General features: G+C 40.9%; 2 protein-coding genes across 2 annotated transcripts in view; both read right to left on the minus strand.

Moving 5' to 3' along the window:
* Positions 1-1,018: 1,018 nt before the first annotated feature.
* On the minus strand, positions 1,019-6,525 carry LOC116486304 (cytochrome c oxidase subunit 6C). Its single transcript, XM_032182422.1, has 4 exons — positions 6,473-6,525; positions 5,612-5,739; positions 3,857-3,995; positions 1,019-1,140 (listed from the first exon to the last, which is right to left on the minus strand). The coding sequence occupies exons 2-3, from the start codon at positions 5,723-5,725 to the stop codon at positions 3,876-3,878; spliced, it is 234 nt and encodes a 77-aa protein (XP_032038313.1). The 5' UTR covers positions 5,726-5,739; positions 6,473-6,525; the 3' UTR covers positions 1,019-1,140; positions 3,857-3,875.
* Positions 6,526-15,666: 9,141 nt separating this feature from the next.
* Positions 15,667-27,662, minus strand: part of RGS22 (regulator of G protein signaling 22) — a 63,562-nt gene continuing 51,566 nt past the window's right edge. The window contains exons 22-26 of the mRNA XM_032181153.1: positions 27,301-27,462; positions 23,437-23,544; positions 21,560-21,662; positions 20,878-20,988; positions 15,667-18,769 (exon numbers count right to left, since the gene is read on the minus strand). Coding sequence (XP_032037044.1) covers positions 18,750-18,769; positions 20,878-20,988; positions 21,560-21,662; positions 23,437-23,544; positions 27,301-27,462 — 504 coding nt within the window. The 3' untranslated portion in view covers positions 15,667-18,749. The remainder of the gene's footprint in view (positions 18,770-20,877; positions 20,989-21,559; positions 21,663-23,436; positions 23,545-27,300; positions 27,463-27,662) is intronic.

Raw genomic sequence — 27,662 nt, forward strand, 5'->3', positions numbered from 1 at the left:
TGCTGGATCAAATACATTACTTACGTGCTTTCATTAGTCCAAATGCTGCTCACAGTTACCTATTAAGTTAAGTAGTTAATGATCCATTTAGAACAGTAAGAGTTACTCCAAACAGGATTTGAACTGAAGACCTTCAAACACAACACAGATGGCTTAATTTGTCATGCTTCTTCATACAAAGCCTCCCCTTCTTTCTCATGATCAGCTTTGACTCCTCTCAGTGCCCCCATTCAGCAACCAGGAGTTCCAGCCCTATGTAGCACTGGTGTATTTTCAGCCTCAGCTACAGGCAGCGCACAAAGCACGCTCCGTGTGGCCGGTAACGAGGCAGAAGGTGGAGCACCAGGTCTTGGACTACAGAACGTATCCAAAATTAAGTGTGCTCAGCTGACTGCTTCCAGATATGAAGAGCTGTGTGTGTCTAGAAGCAGCATGGAGACATTTTCATTACCCTCATGTCCTAAAGTAAGTATTTCCTCTTCTGCTATGTCTCCTTTTATCGCCTTTCCCTTTGTACACCACATACATGTGAATCTACTTGCAGTTTGGAGTCATTTTCCAATTACAGTTACATACCTTGTATAGGAGCGGGCAGCGGCGTAGATTCGAAGTCTTGATGTAACACTTTGCTGCTGTAAGGAAGGCAACACAACGATGGCACCAGAAAAAGATACGAAGGTTGGCTGGTGCATTTCCAGAATTCCTCCAGTTTCTTTCATCTCGAGGTCCATCCGCTTCTGAAGCCAGAGGTAAGCGAGACCCTTCCAGAAATGCTGCCTCTCCCTTCCTGTAACAACTGTCCTCTTGGACATTCCCAGCAGCAGCAAAGACAACCCAGCCATAATTGCTTAAGAATATACTTTGTTATCAAATGTGGAACCTGGCCAAAACAAAGATGCAAATAATTCTTGGGGGAAAGAAAACCAGACTTGGTTGTCTAAAGCGGTTTATGAAGACTTTCCACCGCTCTTTCCAGCCTTTAAGCATTTGGACATTAATGAAGACAATTAAGCCCCACTGATGTACATTTTTTATTTACTGAGATACATTAGAGTGTGTCATGCACTTAAGTGCATTACACTTGATAATTCAGTGAACAAGTAAGGTTCGGTCATCAAGTCTCCTCAGACAGGACGGGATCTGCAAGATAAAAAGAAATTAAGTTATGTTGGACAAACTTCATACCCTCAGCAAAGACATTAGTATGTATGAATGCAAAGCAAGAGGGAGAAATGTTTATGTGGTGGTTTAGTCTAGAGGAATTCCCCCTGTTATTTCCTGACAGTTTAAGATTCACACACCCTTCATGTGGCAAACAGAAGTGAAACATGGAACAAATCAAGAGCTGGAACGATCCTGCACAGCACGTCAGATTCACTATACATGCAGCACTGATAACTGAATCAATCTTGCTAAGGGCCTGAAAGAGAAAGGAATGCAACTTTCAGATAGGAGCCAGAGAGGAAACAAGTGGTGTAGGCAACCTACCAAGGAAGGAAGAAAACCAAATTCAAATTGCTTCTCCACATTATATTGAACGCAATCCAAGACCAGCTGTGCTCCATGACAAGAGTCATGCAAGTGGTTAGCACCATGACTCACCCCTTTATTGTATTACTGAGCACACTCCAGAGGTAAGACACTCCCCAGATTTATGCTTGGGCTTCTTTTCCATCACCAGTACCCCCAAAGTCCACACCAGGTTGCTGAAACTCTGCAAATTCACATGTAGATACCGAGTTCTCTACGTGCCCAGAAGGAACAAACTCCAGACAGACTCCCAAACTAACACCTTAACTAATGAATTCTCCTCCCTGCCTAGCATTTCCTTCGTTTCGGGGGCAAGTGCTGATTCCAGAGTGAGTATTAAATGAAGCTAAACCACCGTATTTGCTGCCACATACAAAATAGATTCCAATAAAATGGGAGCAGATGTAGAATATGCATGACCACCGTACCCTTTAGGTAACTATACCAAAAAAAGCATCAGATTCAACCTCCATCCAACTTCCATAGCTAAGATTTAAATTACTGAGGAAAACGAAAATGTCTTCCATCTGTTTTGTGTACTTGTCTTTTTCACAGCCTTTTTAGAGCATTTGAAACAGTGGCATTGTTTTCCCTTTTCTCCTACTATTCTATAGAAAAATACAAGTTCTTACATAAATAGGATAAGGAATAAAAAGCCTCAGCAGCTCAAACAAAATGACATATCAAGATTTAGCCTTCACATTTTCTTTTGAGCCGGTGTAATTAAGGAATGGAAGAAATGTTTAGGAAACGTTTAATTTTAACAGGTGCACACAATGTGCAACTTGATTTTTTTAAGTTCCAAATGGGAACATAAGCTTACAGAGCGGAGCTCTATTTGCACTGAAAAATCCCGTTCGTGATTCCAATTAAATATTTAACATGGATCATTGTTGACAGTGTTTGTTTCAAATGATTTTACCACCAGATGGCCTTTCAGAACACGCTGATGAAGGCCACCTGACTAAAGAATGCAATTCCAGTGTCTAAGAAAGTTAAAAAGTCGCTACGTACCACCAAGGGCCAAACGAGAGGCTGAATTACTGAGAATAAAACCAGGTAAATTTTATCATTTCATTATTTACCTTGGGGGGAAATCATCACTCAAGAAGAGACACTTTTTCCTCAAGGAGAAAAAGGGACTGCCACTTTTTTTTCTTTTTTTTCTTTTTTAATCTTTTAGAGTAGCCGGAGCTCTGCTTCTTTCATCCAATTGCATTATGCGGTAACCAGATAGTTGTAGATTGTCACACAACAGAATTTCGTATTAATAGCGTTAAATACAAATGTTTTATTTTATTCAATCTTGCTGCTTTAAGCAAACAGGCTGAGAAAACCCAGCTGGCCAGGATAATTAGAGCCACAGATTATCACATAATGATCACAATATGAAAACATTCCAAAAGAATGAAAAAGCTATCATTCTAGATTAGTTTGAAGTCATTTTAAGAGAAGCAGAGAACTCAATGTAAGAAATCTTGATCTAGAAGGGGGGAGGAATTCTTTGTTGAGTTGTCACATCTCGAGCCTGTGCAGTTTACCGAGTGTGCTTATTAATAACTGTAACAAGGTTGAAATAAAGACTTTTTTTTTCCTGATGTTATGGTAAGAAGTAAAGAAGAACAAAGTTTGGCAGTGCTCTAACAAAAAAAAAGCACTAGGAGAATAGTATCGTGATCAAAGTTCTATTCAAGCTGAATTCAGAAAGGCAAAAATCTGAATTTAGTACACAAGAAGCTGCGTGCCATCATGTTTGTTTTTTTTAAAGCATATACTTATATATTGAAATACATACACGTATATATTAAATACTTATTTCCCTCATGGGCAGTTATCTTTCCCCTCACGAGCTTCCAAAGACACAAGGATGTGTGGAAGCTGTCTCTGTTTCTTACAGTGAGATCCATTTCTCAGTCGCTGTGCCACCACCAGCACAACACGTAAGCTGATTTTGATAGCCCAAAGCTACACAATTCAAGATGTCACCGCATCGATGTGTTGGTATCAGGCACGTCTCACACAAAAGCTCGGTCCCCTCTCTATGCCAAGACAGAATTGTTCTGAAGGCAGCTGCCTGCAGAGGTCTGCTACATCACACGACTTAAGCAAATTGCCCTAAAGGTTTTCAGGAGATTCCCTTTCTGCCCTTACTCCCCCTTCCCAGTTCCTGTATTTCTTCATGTTTGTACTAACCACAGGTCTCTCGAGGAGTGCTATTTGTACCCCTTTTCTTTAGGAGAGCCTTTCTATTTGATAGAAAAGGAAGAAATCCAGGAAGAAGCATGTTATTTTCCACCAACCTTTCTAATGCAGAGGAGCTTATTACCTGGAAATGCTGTCTGCCATCATTTGGGCGGCGCAGACTCAAACACACCAGCTGCTCTCATGGCTTCAAAGTCCTTCATGGGATCATAGTTCTTATAGAACTCTGCATAAGCTTTTTTCCTGGGTTCAGCAACTCCAAACTGGAAAGTAACGCACAGAAAATTAGAGCTTGCAAACCTTTATAAGCAGTATTTATTTATTTGCTATTAACACTAATAAATTTAGCAGTGGATAGAAGTCAAAAAAGCCTTAGATCAATGACAGAACTTGGTAAAAAAAACTGCTTTGCTCCTGTTCAAATCCACAGTTCAGGCTACCTGACTGCTGGTCTGGAAAATAACGTCTAAAGTGAAACCTTTAAAGGCCAGCTAAGCGACAGCCTATTGCATTTTTAAGCAGACTGCATTTTTAAAATCCAGATACATATTGTCTATATTGATACTCAAATGTCCCCTGCGCAGCCTGATGGTAGTTTTACATTTAATAAAAATTGCTACGCCAACCTTTGAATGTGTCTGTGGGCAGCTGCAGAACTGTAGCTGCAGTTAAAATGGCATCCCAAAATACTTGACCACATCTGTGCTATGCTGTAGGTCAACTGCAAAAGTCTGGTAAAATTTGACAAGGCTCCCAAAGCTCACTGGCATCAGAAGATGTGGTCCCGATACCTCGGGTACTCGCTCCTCTGAGCCACGAGGATACGCTCAAAAAGCCAAAAAAAACGTGAAGTAAAGGCTAAGGTGGGTTTGTCCAACACATAACATAGTAATTTACTTCTGAGATCGGAGTTGTTCTAACCACGGTCCGCTGCCCTACTGATGTATTAATGTGGGGCTGCCAAATGCAGTATAAAACCACAGGCCATTAAAAAAAGGCACTGCAGATCTCATCACAAGCCTGCCCACCTCTCTGCAGGTGCGTTAAGTGGATGCTGGGCTTTAACTGTGCAAGTTCATTGTTTCTGACAGACATTTAGTGACATTTACCACAAAATCGGCACTGTTAACCTGATGTTAACTTGATTTCTAGCTGCTTCTATCAATAGTTTTCGGAGTATTTAATGCTGCAAATGAATGAGTTCAGTGGGTGAAGCAATACCTGGTTCTTCCATTACATTAATGGAACACATGTTCTAATTGCCTGTGATAAAACATAACTTATAAGATCCAAGAAAGATTTAGTAAAGGCACTAAGAACAATTACCTCTCTTATCCTTGTCAGGAGGCTCTTAAAGGACCATGAAAAACAAACTGCAATCTGTGAGTGGGATTTTTTTGGAAATGTAAAGCTCCATTTCTACCTGCTACCTCCGAAATAAAGGGTAAAACAACCATACCAGCCCTCCCCATACTGAAAGCTTCTGTGTGATGGGCAGTGCTTTCATCCTGTTTATGATCAAGATCTCAGAAGCCAATCAAAATATAAGACAGCTCTCCAGAGCCTCCGACACCGTGACAGAGACATGGGCTATCGACAGTTACCGGGAGGAGCATCAGCTGTGTGAACAATCAAGTGCAGCCTAGGCCTCGGAGACTCAAGGTTAAGCTGTCACAAATTGCACGACCTTAATTAGTGTAAGGCATCAGTTTGTTCACGCTGTTTCTTCAAGATTGTGAGTATTTATTTATATTCTGAAAATACCCTTATAAAAATGCATTACTGAAGCTTTCTGATGAAGAGCTCACCCAAATTTCAAGAAAGCAGTATTAGGAATTTAAAAGCACTCTATTCATGACTGAATGAGCAGTGCTCTCACCTTGTACAGTGCCGCACATCCCAAAGACACAAAAAATGCCCCAAAGAGGTGAAACTTCATCCGCCTGGCCAGGAGGCGCCGCATTTGGGGCTTAGGCAACAGTGCAGACGACATGGTGGCTGTATTCCCTACAAGAACATAAAAAATATATTAGAAAGGAAGAGAACTGTGGGACAAGAAGCCCTACTTAAATAGTTTTAATTTTATTCTAGAAAGACCATAACCTTTTGTGTCGTATAAAAGTCACCTTGACGTAAGCAAGAGCCCCCCTGCATGTGCCTTTTTGGTTGTGTGCTGTAGGTGATCCTGCTCGGCAGGGTGGGCAGGCTGGGTGATCTCCTGAGGCCCTTTCCAACCCCGGCCATCCTGTGACGAGGATATTTAATCCCTTACAACCTCAACCGTTCTGTGATCAGAATATTTAATGGGCAACACTCAAGGGCAACCTGATTATGACAGGACCGTAGCTGCCTGTCCGTATTATTTATGCCCAGGTAATAAGGCAGGCGTTAAGGCAGTTAGCCCTAAACCCTTCCGGGCCTATCCCTGCAGGCCTGCTGCAAGCATCAGAAACCGATAAATAAACAAACAAACAAAAAAAAACCTTCAAACCGTTAGACTTAGCGAAAAATACAAAAATAAAAGCACAATATAAAAACACAAAATAAAAGCCCAGGGTGCCCGCCGCCCCTCTGAGGGGCGCCCGCCGCCCTCAGGGACGCGCAGAGGTCACGCGCTGCCGCGGCCGTTGGCCGCCGTTGGTGACGGTTGGCGACCGTTGGCGACCGTTGGGGAGGGGGCGGCTGAGGGGATAAAGGGGGGGGGAGGGGGAAGGGGGGGGTGTCGCGAGCGCGGCCTCACCTCAGCGCGAGCCCCCCGCCGTCCTCGCGCCCGCCCTCTGCGGCGCCGCCACCGCGCATGCGCGAGGCGGGGCCGCGCGCGGCTACGGGCAGCGGCGCGGGTCAAGCCCCGCCGCGCGCGCGTTGGGCTGAGGCGTGTTGGGGGGGGGGGGGGGGGGGGCGAGGGAAGGAGAGAGATCCACAAAGCTCTGTGCAAATCGCTGTGAAAGTGGAAAACAAATAATATTTGTAGAGTTTCCCAAGGCCAAGCTTCACAATAAATCCCTTTATCATCAATAAATGGATCCCTTCCAGGCACCCTCTCTCTTTGTACCGTTCTTTGGAAATGGTGTGGTGCCGCGGGTTGCCGCCTCGTCACCACCTGCCTGCCTGTGGCATCGTTCGTTTTCAATCGCTTTATTCCTAGCAAAAGTCCGTGGGTTTTACACGAAATCCTGTAAATTCCTGCCGTGAAAGCCTCCCGGGCAGTGAAGCATTCATTCAAGCCTTACAAACCCCTGCCAAAACCTGGTGACCCTGACTTCAGATGGCCGAGGAGACAGGCCCCTCAAGCTGAGGAGAAGGGCTCTTCGTTTGGCGAGATGAAACAGGGGAAGGCATCAGTAGAAAATGCAGAGAGAAATCACACAGCCCCGGCAGCAAGCTGGGGGAACAGTCTTTGCAACAGCATTTTTTAATAGATTTGATTTGAACAGCATTTCTCAAACCAAAGAGAAGTTTGCTACCGTAACTGGTACCAAACTGAATAGCTGTCCAACAGTTTTTTCTTGCATTAATTAATACAAAAAGGCAAATGTTAGTGACAGCCTGCAGAACAAATGACAAGATAGATATAGGCACAACCTGATTTTGAGGGCCTAAGGAAACCCCAGAAAGGCAGTGCTGACTGCATTCAATGGGACCAGAACAGCAATGGCCACAAGGTTGTCTAGGAGGTCTGTAAAGCTCTGCTCAACACACCCTCATATTACACAATGTCAGAAACAGAGAATTTAACTGGAATAAAAGTGCAGCAGGCTTCATGGTACTATGATTATAAATAATGCGTGAGGAATTTTCCTATAAATGACAGTGTTTATGAGACAGAGTTTTGGTAGATGGACCTAGGTCTGTGTATAAGAGGATCTGACGGCTTTTTTTCAATAGCTCACTTCATGGCTGGCCAGGTCATTCAATTCTTTTCTATGTGATGTGTTTCCCCACATGCCTGAGGTACTGCTGGCCAGGCATCTTTGTGTTATAGCTGAGATGCTAATAGAAATGCTAATTTTTTTATTCTTTGACATCGTTACTGTGGAATATACAGCCAGCTCCTTGTTCTGTATAAAGGACAGTTCGGGACAGTGCAAATAAAGAATAAAAAGGGGTACAGGATACATCAGAGGAAGAGCCATGGAAGGCAGGCAGAGGTAACCAGCTTCGTTAAGTCAGTGCACAGAGTTGCTGGTTTCTGATTATAAGGCTGAATGTGTTTCCAGACCTGAGCAGACTCCACACATCCCAATGCATCAAAGGAAATGTCTTCTGCAAACACTGAGGCATACAACACACAGACAACAGCAGTTGCCTCCTTCCCAGTCCACACAGTCCGTGGGGCTTCCAACACCTGTTCCAGTTGGGTTTTGTACCCAAATATCAGGACTGTTTGATCAAAAGATGCCACAGTTTCCAAAATAGTCCACAGTCTTCTTTACTCTCCATATTACTGGAGCATCAGCAACAAGTGATGCTTCTTCATGGTGTCCTTGAAAGGGATCATTTTTTAAGGAAAGCAGGCATTAATGTGATATCATTTCTTGCTCATGCTGCATTGAACTTTTAAATAAAGTTTACCTCCGAGTTTAGCGAGAGAAGAATTAGGCAGTGAATCCTTGTCTTTTCCACAAAGAGTGCCAGCTGTGATACTTGGGATTGTACTTTCTGTGGTGTGGACTGGAGCCGACTCGGAACAGGGCTGTGACAGTCAAGTGATTTTGCATATGCCACAAAGAGTCTTCAGATACTCATAATCTGGATCAAATTAGAACCAAAACTCCACTGGAAAAAAAGATCACATGGGACATCAGCAATCCCCTGAGCCAGCTGCATTCCTAAATAGTTTATTATAATATCTACTTCTTTATCACAAAAGAAAAAATAAAATTAAAAAAAAAAAAAAAAAAAGGAACAATGCTAGCTGGTAGCTATGTGCCACATATGAAAATGAATACATTTGTGCTCCTCCTCCCATTTCTGTGCCAGAAATTAACAAGTCAAATACTCCTCTGCTACAGCTGCGTTGTCATCAGTCAATAGTGGTGTGGAACAAAGATACTGTGGCACAAGAAGTTATTTAACAAAATTGGAATGGCAGCTATACAAAAATTAAGGGCGAATCAATTATTCCTAAATGGAAAAAATCAAAATTAGTAGGGAAAATAGTATTTTCAGGCTTCCAAAAGGGCATTATAAACAAAGGAGAAAAAAAAGCAAAAGTTCAAATCAGAATAAATGGAGCAGACAAGGATTTCACAAGCCTTTGTTGATATTATGCATGCTTCTGAAGATAGAAAAAAAATCTCAAGTAATTTCTTAAGCTTTATTCAACTTGTAAAGAGACAGATTTTGGTAAATTTCTACACTTAAAATGGTGATATAATTACGTGAGGGATTCTGTGCTTGGTACCATCAAGAGTTACATTGTTGAACAAAGAGACTCAGCTGTTTTCCAGTTCCCAACCAGCAGTCAAGGCATGGCTAATGTCTGCATTCAGGCACGAAAGCTAGAAGACACACCAGGTTCCACAGCTTGGACATTAATATTCATGTGATTTTTATTTACTGTTTTAATTGGCGTATGGTTCTGTATTAATTGTTATTACTCAGAAGTCCTCCGGGTTCAGAGGGCCTATCTGAAACAAGCACATTGCTTTTTTTTTGCTAAGATTAACTGGAGTTTTAAAACGAGTAGTACTCCGTGCACATGTTCTTACCTAAAAGTTTAGCTTAGACAAGTCCAACTTGCCAAAAACGTTCTACATTATAATCTGATTTCTTAGGAAAAAGAAAAATACAAAAACAAACAAACAAACAAACAAAAAAAAAACACGCCCAGAGAGACACCTCCTTCCAGTCCCTGTTCCTTGCTCAAATCCCTTTAAATGACGCCAGGATTCTGTTTTCCTTTGGGGTTTTAAACGTTATGTAGTTTGTCTGCAATGGAAACAAAGTCATCAAAAACAATGTTTTCGTGCTGTTCCTCCACTGCTCGGTATTTGCTGAGAGATGCCTTACTCTGAGTAAGTTTTTTTTCATTCCTCATCCTTGTTTTTCCAGACAGGAGCCTGTGGAGTTAAGCCACCCATACAGACAAGTACTCCAATCTTAATTTCAATCAGTGAACGCATAAAGTCGTGACATGCAATCATTGCAGCCTCTACAGTCCCACCTCAGCAAGTGGCAGCCCATCAGAAAGAGGCCATGAGCATCCGGAGCCTGGGTTCAGCTCCAGAAAGCGTCCTGGGTAAGAGCAGCATGGGGACAGAGTTCCTCCTTTTGAAAATGAAAGCAAGGCCCGCAGCACAGAAAGGCCAAGCTTAGGCTGTCACGCTCCTTCTCAAAGCACAGTTTGGCTGATGTGCTGGAACATGGGTTTGTTTCACAGGAGGCAAAATTCTCTAGCTCCAGACATCATCCACCATATGGAAACTTTATCATATTGAAGACAGTGTTTGCGTGGCCTGCCCAGAAATCCCGGTGAGTCCATACACGCAAGCACTTAGTACATTTGCCAGTACTTTCCTCCTTGATTACAAATGCTTTACAGTAAGTCTGAGCAGAAGATGCATGGATACATTTCAGAAGTCCAAAGCTTTTTAAACAAGCAGTGTTCTTCATACCTTACCAGGGCTTAGACCAGACCTTTTGCTGGCTTTTATTTTTCCTAGACCCAACCAGTGATCATCTGACTTCCAGGAAAGCAGAAAGTTGTCAGCTGCTGCCGGCCATCCAGCTATCATTTTGTTTTCTGACAGAAAACTACAGACCAACTTATCTGCAGGCATAAAGCAGTGCATGTGAGGTGGGAAAGCTTCCTTCAAATAGCAGAGCTGTGCTCTCCACGAGGTGCTACCATTGCCTTTCTGCCTTGGTTGCATTCAGCATGCTTACCCTAGGCAGCTTGTGGCTCTGTGTGCCAGGAGAGGACCAAGCTCCTACAGGGTGCAGTATGGAGAGCACAGAAACCTGCTCAGTTTAGGGACTGAGTCCTGAAATTTTGCTCATTCTGTCCAAAAAAAATGGTCAAGAGCATGCTTAAAGTGGCACTTTTGCAGTCATTTTCTATAGCAAGTGTTTAAACGTTTTTCTCATAGGCTTACAAACCTCTCGTTTCAGTGTTTTAATTCATGTCGAGGTGATGACATGGTAAGTGTTACAGGATGTGGGCAGATTTTCCTTTCAGGGTCTGCAATGACAGTCTGTTTTTTTGGGGGAACATCTCTTGCAGGTTTGTTGTGTGCCTTGTGGTGTGCCTTATATCATCGCACGGGAGTCATGTCAACCAAATTCTGTCCATTTATGAAAAGAGAGCTTATGAATGCGATTAAAATCAAAAATAAAATAACAAGTACCCAGAGATGATGTATTAGTTGACCTATTTATGACCTGATGAACAAACTGGGAGCCTGCAAGCTTGTCCGTTGTTTCCACTTACGTCACCTGGTCTAATAAAAGATACCTCCTCTTCTTAAAAAATGACATTGCTTTTGTTTATTCTGGTGTTGGAAGAACCTATCAACTTAGGATTGCTATGTTGTGTAAAGGTTTCATAACTTTTAGTTGATATTGATTGGTACTGTATATAAAACAGATCTTTTTTATTTTTTATTTTTTTTTTTTTTTACAGGCATAACTTTGACAGTTATTGAAGTGCTAGTAGTCAGGGAATCTTTGGCTAAAAAATCCCTGGTGGAGCTACATCCAGGTCAGGTTGTGGTCCCAGGTTTTAGAGGTAAGGCACAGTGGGAAGTGTGAGGCTTCCAGAAAGTGGTCGAATCATCTGTTGGTGTTTTTTTAACAAACTTGTTATTGGCATAAGCTTTTAAAAATATGTATACTGAAACCAGCCTGTTTCAACTTTACTGTTTTGTTTGAAATAATCTAATTAGGATATTGTAGGTCTCAGGTTTCTACTGCATTTAAATTTTTGAGCTTCATGATTAGCAAAACTGGCAATAGATAACAGCATAAACAACCTTAGTTAAATATATTATGATTAAATGAGTTCGGGATACATTTTCCTAAGACAAATTTGGCCATGTTCAATACGGCATTACATGTAAATGGGTGGAAAAATTGCAGCATTTTTCCAAGCAGGAGGCATAAGATTACTATAATCCATAGCCTCCACCACAGTATTAATTAGCATGGCTCACTAACCAGGGACGTAATATTTGTAAATGAAACTCTAGAAGGGCATCAGTAAAGAACAGGATGTTGAAGCCAAATGGAAAACATGAACCAATAAAAAGGCTGAACTAGCTAGAAGTGCAAGCTCAGCCTTTGAAGTTAGTTCAAGTACTGCATGCTTTAATTTTGGTGTAATCTTATGAAGGGGGTACAAACAAGAACTCAGAAACAGATTTTGTAACATTTGGCCCAATTGTAGATGAATCAGTTTGTTGATGGTTACCAACAATTGCACAGCCAGAGAAGCTGTGGTCTTTGTTAAATTAGATTGAATAATTGGCTTCAGTGGGAGTTTCGGGTGCAGAGCAAATGAAGTGTCACGGCCCTTGACTGTCGTAATATTCCTTAGCAGAGGCTAAGATTTTGCGTTCAGAACAACCTGAGTACGGATTCGGAGAAAATAAGTCCCTCAAGAGTTCATCTACTCGCTCCCCTGCCCCAGTATGGGTCTGAAAATACTTAGTTGTTCCTGGCAGATGTACATACCTTATCTGTTTTTAGAACCCCTCTGATGACAATAAGGATACCAAAACCTCTCTGGGCAGTTTATTCCAATGCTTAGCTAGTGTCTCAGCATACAATCTATGATTAGTACTACGTTGCCTTGGCAAGCCCAACTGAGTCTATCTATTTCTGTGTTTTGATTGTGTTTTGCCTTGTTTTTTAATATTCTTGGTTGTGGAGCTGCATGACAAGGCAGTGCTATTTCCCTGTTTAGTGTTGTGTTTGTTGTTTTTTTTCAGAGGGGAAAAAAAAAAATCTGTTTCAGTCCTTTGGATAGCTTCCTGAAGACCTACTACTGCCAGGTGCTGAGCACCTCTGGAGACACAACTTAAGAGAATGAGCAGCCAGGAGTTAGGATGATCTTTGAACTGGAAGGTCTTAACTGGAAGATGAACACAATCATATACACTCGACATTTTTAGATCAAGTATTGGGTTCATTAGCTTGAAAATACTAAATCATTTATTGTAGTCTTTAGTGAGTGGCCCAACATGTGCTGCTAGTTACTTTCTCATTTGGGACAAAAAACAGAGGGAAAGTTAATTTTTTCTTGTATATGCTTTCTAGAGCAAAATGAACTCCCGAAAAGTGTACTTATTTGCTCTTCCCAGCAGCCACGCGTACCTCTGGGAAGAGCCATATTCCTCAACAAAGAAAGCATACGGGCTTCGTCCCCTGAAATGCGAGTACAGAATGAATCATTTTAATGAAACAAAAGACATTCATTCTCAAAAAAAATTATACGGAAGCAACTCATTGGAAAATTGTATTAGGAACATGGTGATGTACATCGAGATTAAATCCTATGTCATTGTAACAGTCAAATAGTTTACTGAGCAAGTTGATTTTATGCATATATGCATATAGTGTATATTTATACATACAAACACACTCAAACCGATGAAGTATAGAATTTAGACACATATACACACCTATACATATACAAAACTGTAAAGATGTAAATTACTCTAGAGATACAGGTTTGATTCCCAAAATACCTTTTTCAGGAATGAGTGCTATTCAAACCAATCAGGGGTTGGGGCTTCCAAAACCAATACTGCTCAGTTGGGTCTCCAGCTGGGATGGAATTCATTTGCTTGCCTACAGGTGAAAACTACTAAGAATGCTAAAAGCTGGTTGATCGCCTTTACTGAGCCACAGCCACCGCAGACTATTTTAATGAATATTTCCAATGAAATCTCTGTATTTACTGGCTTTGACAGATGGGGAATATTGCATAAGCTATTGTGTGCCTGTGCATTCCTTGAGTGTGATGCTGTGTTTTTTTTCTTGTCGTGTCATTTGTTTCATTTAACTTTCTCATTAATGGCACAATTGCTTTGCTTTGTTTAAAAGTCCTTTTCTGAGAAGAGAGCAGTACTTTCTTCTTAAACTTATTGCCAACAAAAGATTTTCAAATGCACGTGGTACAGAGGAATCGTGTACGAGATTGTTTTAAGAGGAAAAAGAAGTCTCTCAAATTAAAAGCACAAATCCACTTACTACATTTGCTTTTGACATGAAATGAAAAGTTAACATGAGAAGTGCACATAGTTCATCGGCACACTCTGAACAAATACATAATTAACATGTGGAATAAGCAACGTTGTTGTCAACACTTTCACATATGTTACCATGAAACTTGAATATTTTTAATCAGTGGAGAAAATCCAAGTAAATGCTGCCTGCGCTTGAGATATAAATTAGTTTGGCTCAATGAATACTAAAAATGAGAGAATCTAATCTATACCTTGACTACCCGTAACGTATCGTGTCAGCTTAATGGGTCCTGCGTAATTCCAATCTGCTCTAACACTCTGAGAAATTATTACTTGGCAGAGAAGTATCCATTGTGGCCATTGTGTGAATGCTTTATTAAATCACTGGTAGAAATGAAAATGTATGAGTTCATTAGCAGGTAGGTAGAAAGTGTAGGTTTCGGTGTTTTGTATTAATGCAGTGTGCCGGCCTGACAGAACCTTGTTTGAAGGCTACATAATAAAAGGAAAAATAAAAAACTATATAGCAATACCATGTGGCTTCTGATTTGGGAACTACAATTTAGCCTATTAGACGTGGACCTGTTCCAAAAGTGCACATTCAAACAATCATGCATGAAGGAGTTAGAAACACAGATGTGAATTATAACTCTCCGAAATCCTGGGAAAGCTCCAAATCAGGCCATTAGAGGTAGGCTTGAACTGTGAGTACAGATCCAGATCTAAAATTTTTGTTGAAACCTGTCTTTCCCTACATTTTTACAGCAACTACTGAATGTATTAAAACCAACGTTCCATAAGCTTAAAAAAACATAAAAAAAATTAACCCCATCTTAGCTGTGATTCGCAGTGACTGACTAAATGCATTTCTATAAAAAAGCAGAGACAAAAAAAAAAAAAACATTGAATGCAATGGGACAGTTTAAATGGGTCAAATTCAAGCTGGATTACTGCAACTGCATTGGCATTGGCTGCTACACAGTGATGAGATTTAACATTAGAAACATAAATTACATAAGGTTTGTCTTTTCTGAGTTTGGAACAGAACTTTGAAGTGCCTGGTTCATTTTCAATTGTTTTTACACACACACACAGGCTAACACACACTAATAAATATATATATTTTTAAATAAGCTCAAGTCAGTAGTTTTGACAAGTGTTTGGCAGGATTGAGGCTGCCATTTCACAAACGTACAAGTGGCAGAAGATAGAAGATTTCACAGGTCTGCAATACTGCATGAGGCTAAAGGCACAGACGGAGCAATGACGGGACACCTGTCATTTTTCAGTGCTCCGGAAATGTTCAGCAGGAAACTGAGGGTCCCACGTATATAAAATTACCTGATTCATGGATGCTTCATCTGTAGTCTTCACTAATGCATGCTGCTTTTTGTTTGCTTGTTCATTTGAAATCAAAGATGTTTGCAAAGTGATTCACAGTGATCCTTCTCATGTAAAGGATGTAGAAACTGTGGCAGAAACAACCTGCCCTGGGCTACCCTGTGCTATTTAATAAGAGAAACAACAGTAGAAGCTGGGTCTGGCAAATCTGAGCTGCTGCTGCCTGCAAAGCATCTCTCTTCAGTGCTTATCTCAGTGCCTGATGATTAAGTCTAGATTTCCACACCTTGAAAGCAATAAATAAATCTACAGCTCACTGTCTTAAGACCATTCCCATTATTAGTCATTAAAAAAATAAAATAAAAAAATCAGTCACTAAAAAAAAAAAAAAAAAAGATTTGAAGGAGTACAGAAGGAATGGCACAGCAGCACTGTGCAGACACAACTAAGAAAGCATTTTACTCCTTTTTAACTGGCCTGGTGACCACCACTACCACCGCACTTGTAAGTTATGTTAAAAATGCGTGTTAAGAACATAATCCAGCACTACATAACTTCAGGAATTCATCCCATAGTCTGATGCTTTGTGTCGTGCGGTAGCGGGAAGAAGTCAAAGCAAACTGCACTGAGGCTCGTAAGCGAGTAGTCACAGCTTGTGTTGCTATCGGGAGTATCTGAGTGATCAATTTCGGGACTGCGTCCTTTAAGCTAGGCTGCATCTGGCATGCAAAGGTCGTAAAATATTTTAATAAAAATGCCAAGTCTGCTGAGAGAAAAGTGAAACGCACAGTAATAGCATCTAAGTCTAAATATTTATGAATCCAAATGATGGTTTAAAAAATTTCAAAATAGTTCCAATATGTTGTATTACTTGGTAGTAAACAACAAAAGTCTGATTAGACTCTGTATTTTATTAGATTCTGTATTTTGAGCTCCACCAAAGCACAGATCCATCCAGAAAAAAAAAACTACATTTCCAGGTTTCTAAAAATACAGCTTTTTTATTGTCTGTTCCTCACAGAACTGTAGTTCTACTACCGTGCTATAGAATTCTGAAACTCCCAAAGTATACATATTTAAGCTAAAGAAGGAATAAAATTTTATTTATCTAAAGGGAGAGGTGCTAGAGTTCTTGACTGAAACTTTTCTAGTCCTTTCAAACTGCTGGGCTCACTTTGGTGGTGGCTCAGCAACCTGAGAAAACGTATCTCAAGAACAAGACAAAAACGCAGTAGTGCTGTACGTTTCTGAAGTGACACAGTGATCATTTAGCCCAGAGAAATGTCCTATAAATGCACACACACACAACATATATGTATATTTCATGTATTAACATGGAGACAGAACTGCAGACTGGGCTGAGGGCTATCATTTGTTTGCAAAACTTCAAGTGAATAGACCCAGTTTGCAGAATTTTACCCACTCATGGAAGTACGAGAAGTATATGGTGTGTTTTTTGGTTTTGTTTGTCTTTAAGTGATAGATGTGTGCGGTGTTAATCACAGTAAGTGTCCGGGGCAGCAGTTTCAGCAGGAGGAGGGCTGGTAAAATTTCACAAACACTTTTGTAAGGCTGAAACATGCAAGAAAATACATCATCTGTGACAAATAGCTGGACAATCTTTTTTCATTTTATAAGTAATCCAAGTATGGTTCAAGTAAAAGCTACCAGCAGAAGATAAGCATTGTCTACGTGTTATTTTTCTGTCTCGAAATGCCACGAAGGCAAGAGTACAACAAAACAGAAACTGAGTGCTGTGCTCCAGCATTTGGTTGCATGCACTGGAGTGATCGTGGCAGTATAATGTGGCCTTTTGTATGTTTTTCAGACTGACACACAGCGCTGCATTTGTGGCGTTTCATGACGATTCTTTGCCTTGCACATTAATGAGTGGTAGGCCACACGGCACCACATGTGCTCTGCTCACTGCAAGATGCTGCGTTCCGCCCTCCTCAGATGTACTGAGCATTACAGTTCAGTGCATCTGTGAAATTCGGGATAACACAAAAAAAAGGAACAGGAACTTTGTTTTACTCCCTTGTGGATTCTACTCAAGATGTCCTTCTCGGGTAATACCTTGAGATTAAACAACCCAGACACAGAAGGAACAGAGATAAGCATGAAGCACGCTGTATCTGAATTGTAGGGAAAGTAGGAAGCAAAACAGTGATCTCCTGGATCTCCCGTGTTCTTTCTGTAGGGTTCTACAGCAGAAGAGCTATAGCCATAAACGTACATGTGTTCCTTCCCTGCCAGGCTCTCTAAAGGAACTTCTGATGGAAATCCCATACGATTCTGGGTCGTTGTGGTTGGAGAGTGAAAAAAAAAAAAAAAGACTGTCAGTTGTCTTTAGCTGTCACTCCACACTGAAGAGGAAAACACTCATGAATTGTCCTTAGCCAGGTGATCTAGGAGCTCCACGTGAAGGTCCTTGACTTCTGATAACTCACGGAGGGCTGCATAGCTCCTTCTTCTTGTCCAGGAGGTTGGGAGGGGGAGCAGAAGACAATCCCACCCCTAGCTCAGGAATAAGTCGTCAGGAACTCAGCAAGCTGAAGCTCCCTGATCTGCCTTTCTCTTACATGCGTTACACACATGTAGAGAATGGAGCCAACAATGCTGTGGCTGGGGACTGGTGTTTAAAGTGGTCTGGAAAATGTGGAGAGGTCTATCATCATCCTGTCCCCTGCCCAGCAGCTAATTCTGCCCCTGCCCTTCCTTCACTCCCCGCTATCAACTCTGTTCCAGCTCTTTTTACAACTTAGTTTTAAGACTCAACTCATGTTTTAAAAGGAAGTAAGAAAGAAGGGAGAGCTACCCAACAGTTATGAATTCCTGCAGCCTTCCAGTGAATTACACCTCGGGAAGAATGATGTTTTGCAAAAGTTATCAATCAGATCGGTGTCCTGATATATGTTGAGTCTTTCATGTGGATCAAAACTGAGAAATGAGGCAGAAGGTGTACTTTGGACCAGGAATCAGACTGGACTGGGAACAAATCACAATAGGGTTTGTTTTTAGAATAGTTCAGACACTTCATAGGGTTATTCTTGATGACCAGAAGCTGTGTGAATTGCAGTACTGAGACCATAGCATGCTGAGACACTCTGCTTCAGAGCTATCAGTTAACGCAGTGTTTTACTTTTTCATCAGATTAGGTGCTGAAGAACTAGGCTTGGTTATAAGATCATTAGGACCAAGACTACGTCATTGTTTGTATTGTGCATACTTCAGTGGAATCTTGCTCTAAGCTGAGCCTCCAAGGCGTACTGTTAAACTAATAAATGACACAAGAGGCAGTTTCACAATCATGTTGATAGGGAATATATTGGAAGATGTTTCTTTTCTACCCTTGACTAATGCCTCATGGTTCTTAATTATGGTCAAAGTCATTGTCTTTGCTCTGGAAATTGAGTACAAACCTTGCACGCACATTAGTTCTGTGTCTCCTGCCCACCTGTGGTGAATGTCTCTGCATTTCCTTCCTCAGGGAGATTTTAATCTGCCTGCAAAAGGTATCAGAATGTCATTGCTGTGTGGCAGCCAGTTGAAATAATCAGAACAAGTCTTCAAAAAGTGCATCAAAAAGTGTAAGAGAACACCTGAGAAACAAGGTGTGATGCGTTCGTCCTGCCTAGCACATCTCCCACCCACAGCTGCTCACTCTGCCCCCAGCAGGATGAGGGGAGAAAACGGGAAGAGCAGGAGAGAGAAAGCTTGTGCATGAAAATTATGATAGGGAGATTAGTTATCAATTACTGTTGCAGGCAAAACAGACTGGAAGTGGGAAAATTAACTTAATTTGCTGCCATTTAGAATAAATAATTACTGATTTTGGTAGTGGGAAGCAAAAACAAACAAAAAGGGAGAAAGAAATGTGGATGCACATAGGGAAAACACTTTTCCTCCTCCTTTCCCTGGCTCAAGTTCACTCCAAGCACCTCTCCTCCCCTACTTGTTATCACCGTGGGTCACACACAGCCTCTTTGGTGAGGCACTGGGCAGTGCAAGGGGGGAGGCTGCAGTCTGTACACAGCAGTTTCTCTCTGCCACTTCATCCTTCTCACTCTTTCCCTCTGCTCCAGTGTGATTCTACTTGGGCTGCAGGGAGTATCTGCTCTGCCATGGAACACCTCCTCTTTCTCTTCTTCTCCTCCTCCTCCGACCTCGGTGGAATCAGCAGAGCCCCTGCTCTCTCCTCAGAGGCCACCCCTGCAGCCCACCACTACCAAAACTTTGCCATTTATACCCAAGGCATAAGGCTCTGTAACAAAGCAGAGAGACACTGTCCCATCAAAAGCAGCAGTGGTCTTTCACAGCTGTTTTGCCCCATCAGCAGAGTGAGCAGATCACTATGTGAGTAAGGAGAGCCACCAGAGAGTCATGAGGGAAAAAGAGGAAACCACCCAGGGACAGCAGGAACATGAGCTGTTGGGAAAAGGCAGGGCAGGCAAACTTCCAGTGGGCTTGGAGAATGGGTTGTAGCTGAAACGAGTGGGAGAGACCTATCAAACCTCTCAAGACCTCTCATTTCTCATTTTGTTAGCCTGTTCCACAGCCTGGTGCCTGTCAGGAATGCCTTTTTCAGGTTTAGAAAATCAAGGTGGGCCAGGAACTGCTGGTCTGGTCTGCAGAAAAGACTGCAGTGACCTTGTAGGGCCCCTTCGAGCACTGGGCCCAGCTGGAGGTTTCTCAGCTACAGAGAAGAACCAAAGACCCAGCACAAGAACTCCCCATGCTGACATAATTGCACGTGAAGCAGAACTGCAGTGCAAAAAGGCATAAATGCATGAAGTATTGTAATATCTGCAGAGAGCCATAAGGTCCAACACAACCGAATGAATTTCACCTGCAGCTAGAGGTGATGAGAGGGCAGAAAGAGAACATGAGGAAAGAACAGAATGAGGAATGCTGTGGTTTTCTTCCTGAAGCCACATACAAAAAACGCTGCCACAGAAAGAGTGTCTTCAGGCATTGGCAAGTTTAGGAGGATGAGGGAGGGCTGGACACCTATTTGCCTAAAATAGAAGTGCTGAAGTACAGAAATAGAAGATGAAGGAGAAACAGAGAAGAAAGGGGAGCAATAATCCAAGTTCTATTATTTTTTAAGTCTATCTAATTTCAGCAAAGGCTTAAAAAACTCTCCAGGGGATTCTTTCATCTAAAAATCCAAGCTTTGAAGCAAAATCTGTTTTTCTGTTTTTAACAGATCTCTTTGCTGTCCTATTTCTTTCTCCCATTCTAATGTTTAATCTGCTTCGGCAGGGATGATCTATTGCTAGATCTGTGTCAGGTCTTTGCCAGACTCCATGGGGTCTGAGTTTACTCCAGTCATCTCATGCTCTTATTTAAAATATTTTAACTGGAAAGCCCAGATAACCACATTTCAGAGACTGCCATTTTGCAACAAAATTCCATCTGGCCAACATTAGGTCCACTTACCGTGGTTGGAGTAAAAAATAATCTTGCCTTCATGTTGAGGCTGTACAGCTTCAGTTAAACGTGATTTGGAATGGGACAGCTCACTCCTAATGAGCATCAGCACTGACAGCAGGAAAACTAGCTTTTAAGAATCCAAATTTCAAAGCACACTTGTTGGCAGTCTGGTACTCACTTTCTGTTTCTTTGGGAGGATCTGAGCGTTTCTCCAAAGTCACGCTCCTCTTTGGAGAAATGGTGGGTTTTTCAGAGTTTCTAGCCTTCATGAAGGATGTAGATGAGGTACCTGTATTTAAAAAGAACATTTAAATGATGTGAAGCTGAATGGTTTAGTATTACATAGTGCTGTTGCTAGCCCTACTGGTAAGTGGAGCTATTTAAGGAACAAAGAGGTCATAATATCTTTGAGGAAGATGGTACGAGGACATTCACAGAAGCACGAGGTAATGCCTCGTACAAGTCCTGAAAGCATGCTGCATACTGACAAACTGGTGAAAATAAAATAGTTTAATCTCTTGGGTTGTATATAAGTCGCTGAAGCATAAGAAGCCATGAAAGTGAAATCTGTGTGTGACTCAAACAGTATTGCTGTGTCACTGTGCAGAATGAATGGCCAATATTCACCTCTGCAACAGAGCCTGTACAGTAAAGACAATGTAGTACCTTGCAACTTTCACTTTCCCTTTTGTAGAAAACTTATCATTCATCAGTGTGGTGCAGAAAGCAACCCTCCTGCAGACAGCATAAGAGAGGCAGATGTTTATGTATGCAACTCCAAAGAAGAGCGAACAAAGCCCTTATGCTGAGAGAATTTTAGCTAAGCTTGTCCTCATAAACTACAGAACTTGGATAACAACCTGTAAAGAATGATGATGAATTTTTCTCCACATCTTCTTGCGTTTTAAGGAGTACTCTCTCCTGCTCCAAGGCTTCTATGTACTTGGAATAAGACCAGGAAGCCTGCAAGAATCATTAAAAAAATCAGCCTCCTGACCACACCACTGGTTGTCCATGGTCTGTTTCGACCATGAGATTAAGAATTTGTTTATATTATATCCCAGTTATTGAATAATCTCCGTTACTGAAAAGAGAACTTTTTTCATGACAATACTAGAATCACGTGAAAAATAATATATTGCTACAAATGAGCAAATCGCAAAACACCATGAGATGTAATGTAAGCAACTCTGACAGATACAATGTTTATCTTCATTTATTCTCTATCCCTAGTTCTGAGTCCTATTCTCTCATTTCTTCTACAAAAACTAAACACAACAGACCTTTCCCCTTCCAAAGCTGCAACATTTAGTCCTTTTGAGGACTTCATTTTATCTCCCTGACACATCCTTTTATGTGCCATATCTCAAATCATAGAAAGTCTCATTAGCCTCACAGTTCTTTCTGCTGGCTCACTCCAGCAGAATGCTGCTACCAGTAGAAGCAGGACATCCAGAGATGGTCATTCTTTCCTTTTCTAAGGAACAAATGCTGTCTTTTTACATTGCAAGAACCACAGTTCAGTTTCCTTGTAAGCTTCAGGTCACTCTCTCAAATCAGAAGGGAAATGGGAACTGTGTGGTTATTTGGCTTTTTTTTTTTTTTCTTACAACATCAGAAGTTTGAGACCCATCTGTCATTTTGTGTACTTGTTAAGAACTTCAAGCACCTTCCCATAAAAGAAAGGGGCTTGGAGGGAAAAAAAAAAGAAAGAAAAAAAAAAAAGAACAACAACAAAAAAAAGTTATTGAGCCTTCTGCAATTACCTGGCCTCTTCTTGAGGGCTTAGGAATGTAATATTGATATCCTGGCTCACCCATCTCAGGTTATGCTTTTTTGTTTGTTTGATTGTTTGTTTTGGTTGGTTGATTGGTTTTGGTTTTGCTTGGAACAGGTATGAGTGAAGGTTAAAAGGCTTATTTAAGGGCTAAGACTGTGAGCTTCATACAGCCTGTAGTGTGGCTTCAGATTTTGAGAATATTTCAGACTTATTATCTATATTCTGCTCTCACTAATGTAATGCCACAGGAGCTCTGTGGAATTTAAGCAGTGGCCAGAGTGCAAGTTACTCCTCTATCACATGACATAGCTGTGATTATGTGGTTGCACAGATTTCCCATTATATTATGTCAGTGTCAGGGCAGCTATGAGCGATCACTTCGTATGCCCAAGGTGGTGTGTCTAATATTCCATTTTCTCCAGTAAAATAACTGCCACCTTTTCACTACAGATTTGGTGCATCACGTGAGTTGTTTCCAAGAAGTACTAGATGGCTATTTTCTGTCTGAATTTCTGTCCAAGTAACTAGATTTCCAAAATGAGTTCAGCTTCAGTTTTTGATGAGTGAGCAGAACAGGACTCAAGCCTAAACCATTTTTTTTTCAAGATATGAATTTCCCAAGTAGTGAATTATTTCTTATTCCAGATTTGAACTTCCTTTCCTTCAACTTATATTTAAATACAGATAATTTTTACATCTCCAAACCTAAAGATCGTAATGTGTTTTTAGGCATTAATACTACTCAGAACCTAAACCTGGAAGCAAGGAAGGATGGGAGAAAGGAAGGAAGGATTGAAAAGTTAACCTTCTAACAGCAAAGCTATGGTACAGGAATGAACAGGTACTGAAGAACCACATGTAAGTAGTATTCAAGACCAAACCCCACCTTCCCATTCTGCCAAGATCATCTTATCTCTCTTGAATGATGATATCTGCAGCAAAATGTTTATTATTCACCTGCCACTCATATCCATCTGAAAATGATGTTGGTCTTCTCCCCGTGCCAGTATCTCGTCCCAGAGCACTACTTGGCAGATTGATGAGGTTTGCATCCACTTCTTTACCCTGACAATAATAAGAACTCATAATTAGCTCTAAACAGGAGCTGCTGAGCTAATGTAAAAAGCAAATCTGAGGAAGCAAAAATTGTCATTGGAAACATGACAGTGTTGTAAGCAGTGTCGTTTTATATGATGGACATATTGTGGACAGAGTTTTGTAATGCCCAGTTTTATAATTCATCACTTTGGGCATACTAAAAGATATCAGGAGGTACTGCTTTTTTAATACTTTTCTTTGTCTTAATCAAAATTTCCTGACCCCTACACACCTACTGACTATCTTCATTTTAGATTTAATAACTGCTTCAAGAGTGAGCTATCACTAAGTGAGAGGGAACACCTGCAAGAGAACTTATTTTAAGGACAGAGAGGCCATTGTGGTACCCTAATTGAGCCTTGGGTATAAATGTAGAACGAAGGACTTCCCATGATTAATTCCAGCCTGGTCCAGAAGCTGTGAATGAACTACAGCATACATGCTAGGAAAATGGGCAATCTTGTTTAAAACATTTACAATGAAGGACAAGGCATTGTAACCCTTGGTAAACTGCTCTAGTGATTAAGTGTTTGTCATTTTCATGTTGTTTTAGTGTTTTATTAAGGCTGCATCTTTGCACATTCTGCCTGATGATCCCAAAACTCGTTATGGACATTAATCAGTGTTCACATTTAACCTCACATAATTAACCCACAAAATCCCAATGAGGCAAGTGATATAACTCTCCTGCATGCAAATGAGAAAGTGAGAAAAAAACAAAAGAAAAAAAAAAGAGGTCAAATGTTTCCCAAAGTTGCTCAGAAACCCCCTGAAAGATCTGGAAAAGGACCAGAATATCCTACTTCATTGCTCCCATGGAGCCTTTCCCTTCCTTACCATTCCCACTGACCAATGGACCCATCCTCTGTAATGGTGATTTTAGGGCATAGAACTGCCCGGGCAGCATGGTGTTTATATTCTCTCCACAAGCAGACTCACTACCATCTGTGGGACATGCAATTGTTGGAGCAAGGAGGCCAAAACCAATACAGAAATAGGGTGTATAGGATAGTATATTAATACCATCATTTATGTTTGCTGTGTTTCTAAATGAGAACGGTGAATTGAGTCCTTTAATGATGTTTTCTCATAATAAATTAGCCAGGTTATGGCAATGTCATATCTCCTGATGGTACACCACTTACCAACAAATAAGCTTACTGCTTAGAAGCTTAAAAAGAGATGGTGGGAAACATGGAAAAGTAAAATTAATATATATGTTTTTAACCTTTCTCTGTTAAAGGGCACGGAAAGAGCAATGACAGATTTACAGTGGAAGTATTATTTTGTACACTTGAAATCTAACATTTCAAAATCTGTTTTGGGGGTAAAGGGCAATTGTGTAGGCAATACATTACAAATAATAGCATCGAGGCAGCCTGCAAAAAGTGACTAATGATATTTTTAAAAGTATGTGGCACGTGCAGTTACCAGAGGAACAAATCCACAGAAGGGCAAAGAAGAGCCCATATAGCTGTGCCACACTAAGGACAAATGTGTGAAAAGGGACAAGAAAAGCATGCTCTCCCAAGGCAATATCTTTTAAAACAATGATTTCAGCTATATACAGAAGCAATCACATGGTGTTGAATATTCCAGCTTACTTCACACCATACCTATTTATTCCTGCCTTTCAGACACAAAGCTTGGAAGAGGTCTCTGCACAGTACATGCATGGCTTCCCTCACTGTCAGCCACTCATCCCCTGCACTGAGACCATGGCGAGGAAGCCTTCAACAGCATTTGCCCCATAAATAACCAAAAGGCACACACAAAAAATAATGAGATAGTCAGATGACACTAAGTCACGCATCACTGTCCAGTGAAAACTACCTTGTGTGCCTGTTTTTCCTCTATGCTGCATCAAGGCTTCGCTGCCTTATCTAGTTGGTTCTGACAGTGAGGCAAGCCCACACAGATCAGCCACCCTAAGGACAAATCTGGGAGAAAGGAGAAAGCAAAATTCCTCCCACAGGAGGATGGTTGTTCCATTTGACATAAAACAAAAATGATATGAGGTGGGGGGGAAACAGCTATAAGAAAAAATATCATTTGTAATGCTTGCCAGATTATTCCTCTCCCTCAGCATGGAGGGGCAGGGGAACAGGAACAGAACTTTGCAGGAGGTGGGAAAGGCTTTGATCCTGAACCAGGCTGATTGGCTTTAGGAGCTTCCTACACTGCTCTGCCAGGGAGACTGGATCAATTGTCTGAATGGTTATGTTGTCTCTGAGGGGACAGAAGTCTCAGGTAGGAGAACAAACAAAGGCAAACTTAAAAATAATTGAAGAGGAAAGGGTTTTTCAAAGACTTATCTGTTCCACCTATTCTTTCAAGAGGAAATAACTGGTTTACTGATAATATATATATATTTTTTGTGAATAGTCTGTAAACTGTTTACTGAACCGCATTCCCTGCCTGTCACTTTCTAAAATTTCTTACCCTTTTTCCCAACTCAGATGGGTAATTCACCTTTCCCATTTGTTCCCCATAAAAGCTAGGCTTTTGCCCTCCTGGCCAAGATTTTCTCTTTACTTCCTTGATCTTAATCAGAAATCTTATAGACAGGCAACAAACAGATGGAAAAAATAAGTCTGCAAAAACACAAAAGTGCATTACTTTGAAATATTGCATTCTTGCACTGTAAGTGTTGCCAATGGCCTTGCCAGACATATCTGTATGGAGGCAATGTGCTTTGGAGAAAGCAGCATGGGTTTTTGAATTTTAGACTTCACTTGACATTGCTGTGTGGCCTTGAGTAACACTTCACTGGTCCTGAGCTTTCACATGTCTAAAAGGAGGATAGCGATGTACAGGCATATGTCTTTATCTGTTCGGATGCTCATGTGGTTCTCATCATAAGCAATGTCTCAACACATGTGTACATGGCATTTAAAATATGTAAAGGTCTTTTAACGCTACTTATGATGGTTTGCAAGTCCAATCATTTCTCTGCCCTTAAAGGAATGTTCTCTCCTCAAAGCTTGCTGAACAATTACATTTCATAAAAAATAATATTTTGCAAAGCCTATAATCAATAGCAAAAAATATATATATTTTTTTTATTAATAAAATTCCAAGAAAAACAATTTTACAAGTGAGCATTCCACTGCAGAGGTCACAGTTGTGCTAATGCACCGACACTGTCTGGGAACTTATTGTGAACAGTCTAATAATTTCACTGTCAAAGCTGAGAAATACTCAAGTAAAGACAAAGACTATACAAAGCATTTAGCTCATAAGTATTTTAAACAATAATGTGCAGCCTTTTCAAATGCTCCTTCTGAAAAAGAAACATGAAATCTTGTTGTTTGTTTGTTTTTTGTCAATTGTGACCCAGCAGGACTGTAAATTCTTTAAAAAGGACAGTACACATGGGAAGTGTAAGCAGGTTTGCAGTTACCCATTTTACAAATGAAGTATACATGGAGTTTAAAAAAATCAGACCTCTTTTCCGCTATTCTCTTGGCACAAAAGATCGCTAAAATACATTTTCCTCCCTGCTTAATGAAAGGAGTATTCCACTGACTCATCTGCTTCAAGTTAAACATATGTATATGCATTGGCAGGATTGGGAACTAATCGCCCTAGGACTACATTGTATGTAAAGCTTGAAGTCTAACAAAAAGATTTCGGTAGCTTTGGATCAGGCTGAGAAAAGGATATTTGGATTCCTATCCGTTTGCTCATGAAACAGTTTTTATTCAGTCCATCAGCTCTCACCTGAAGCTTTGCGAGCCTCTCCTCTAATGTTTTGCCTTCCTTCTTTTGCATCTTTTTTCCTTTTTTTCTCTCCAAGGCAAGCAAAATTTCATCACTATCCAAACGGCTTTGAAACTTACAAAATTTTGGCCAAAATTTAAACAGAAGAGCAAAAATAGTCATCTGTGCAGAAAGAAAAGAAAGTCAGTCTTGACTGTACTAGAAAGACGGAGTTTGCTGTAAAATAAAGTATAGTTTACCGTGAGAATGTAGTAACTATTTCTTTTTGAATACACAGCCTTGTTCCTCCTACGTACTGTGTCCTGACATTTCAACCCAGCTTTGCTCGGCACATGCTTTTTTCATCAGTGTGTTTATTACTG

The sequence above is a fragment of the Aythya fuligula genome, chromosome 2 (assembly GCF_009819795.1).
Source record: "Aythya fuligula isolate bAytFul2 chromosome 2, bAytFul2.pri, whole genome shotgun sequence".
NCBI classification, from domain to species: Eukaryota; Metazoa; Chordata; class Aves; order Anseriformes; family Anatidae; genus Aythya; species Aythya fuligula.

Excerpts from the sequence above, each read along its gene's own strand:
- LOC116486304 (XM_032182422.1), bottom strand. The coding sequence starts at position 5,725 with ATGTCGTCTGCACTGTTGCCTAAGCCCCAAATGCGGCGCCTCCTGGCC. Across the intron at positions 3,996-5,611 it reads GATGTGCGGCACTGTACAAG|TTTGGAGTTGCTGAACCCAG; the intron begins GTGAGAGCACTG and ends GTTACTTTCCAG.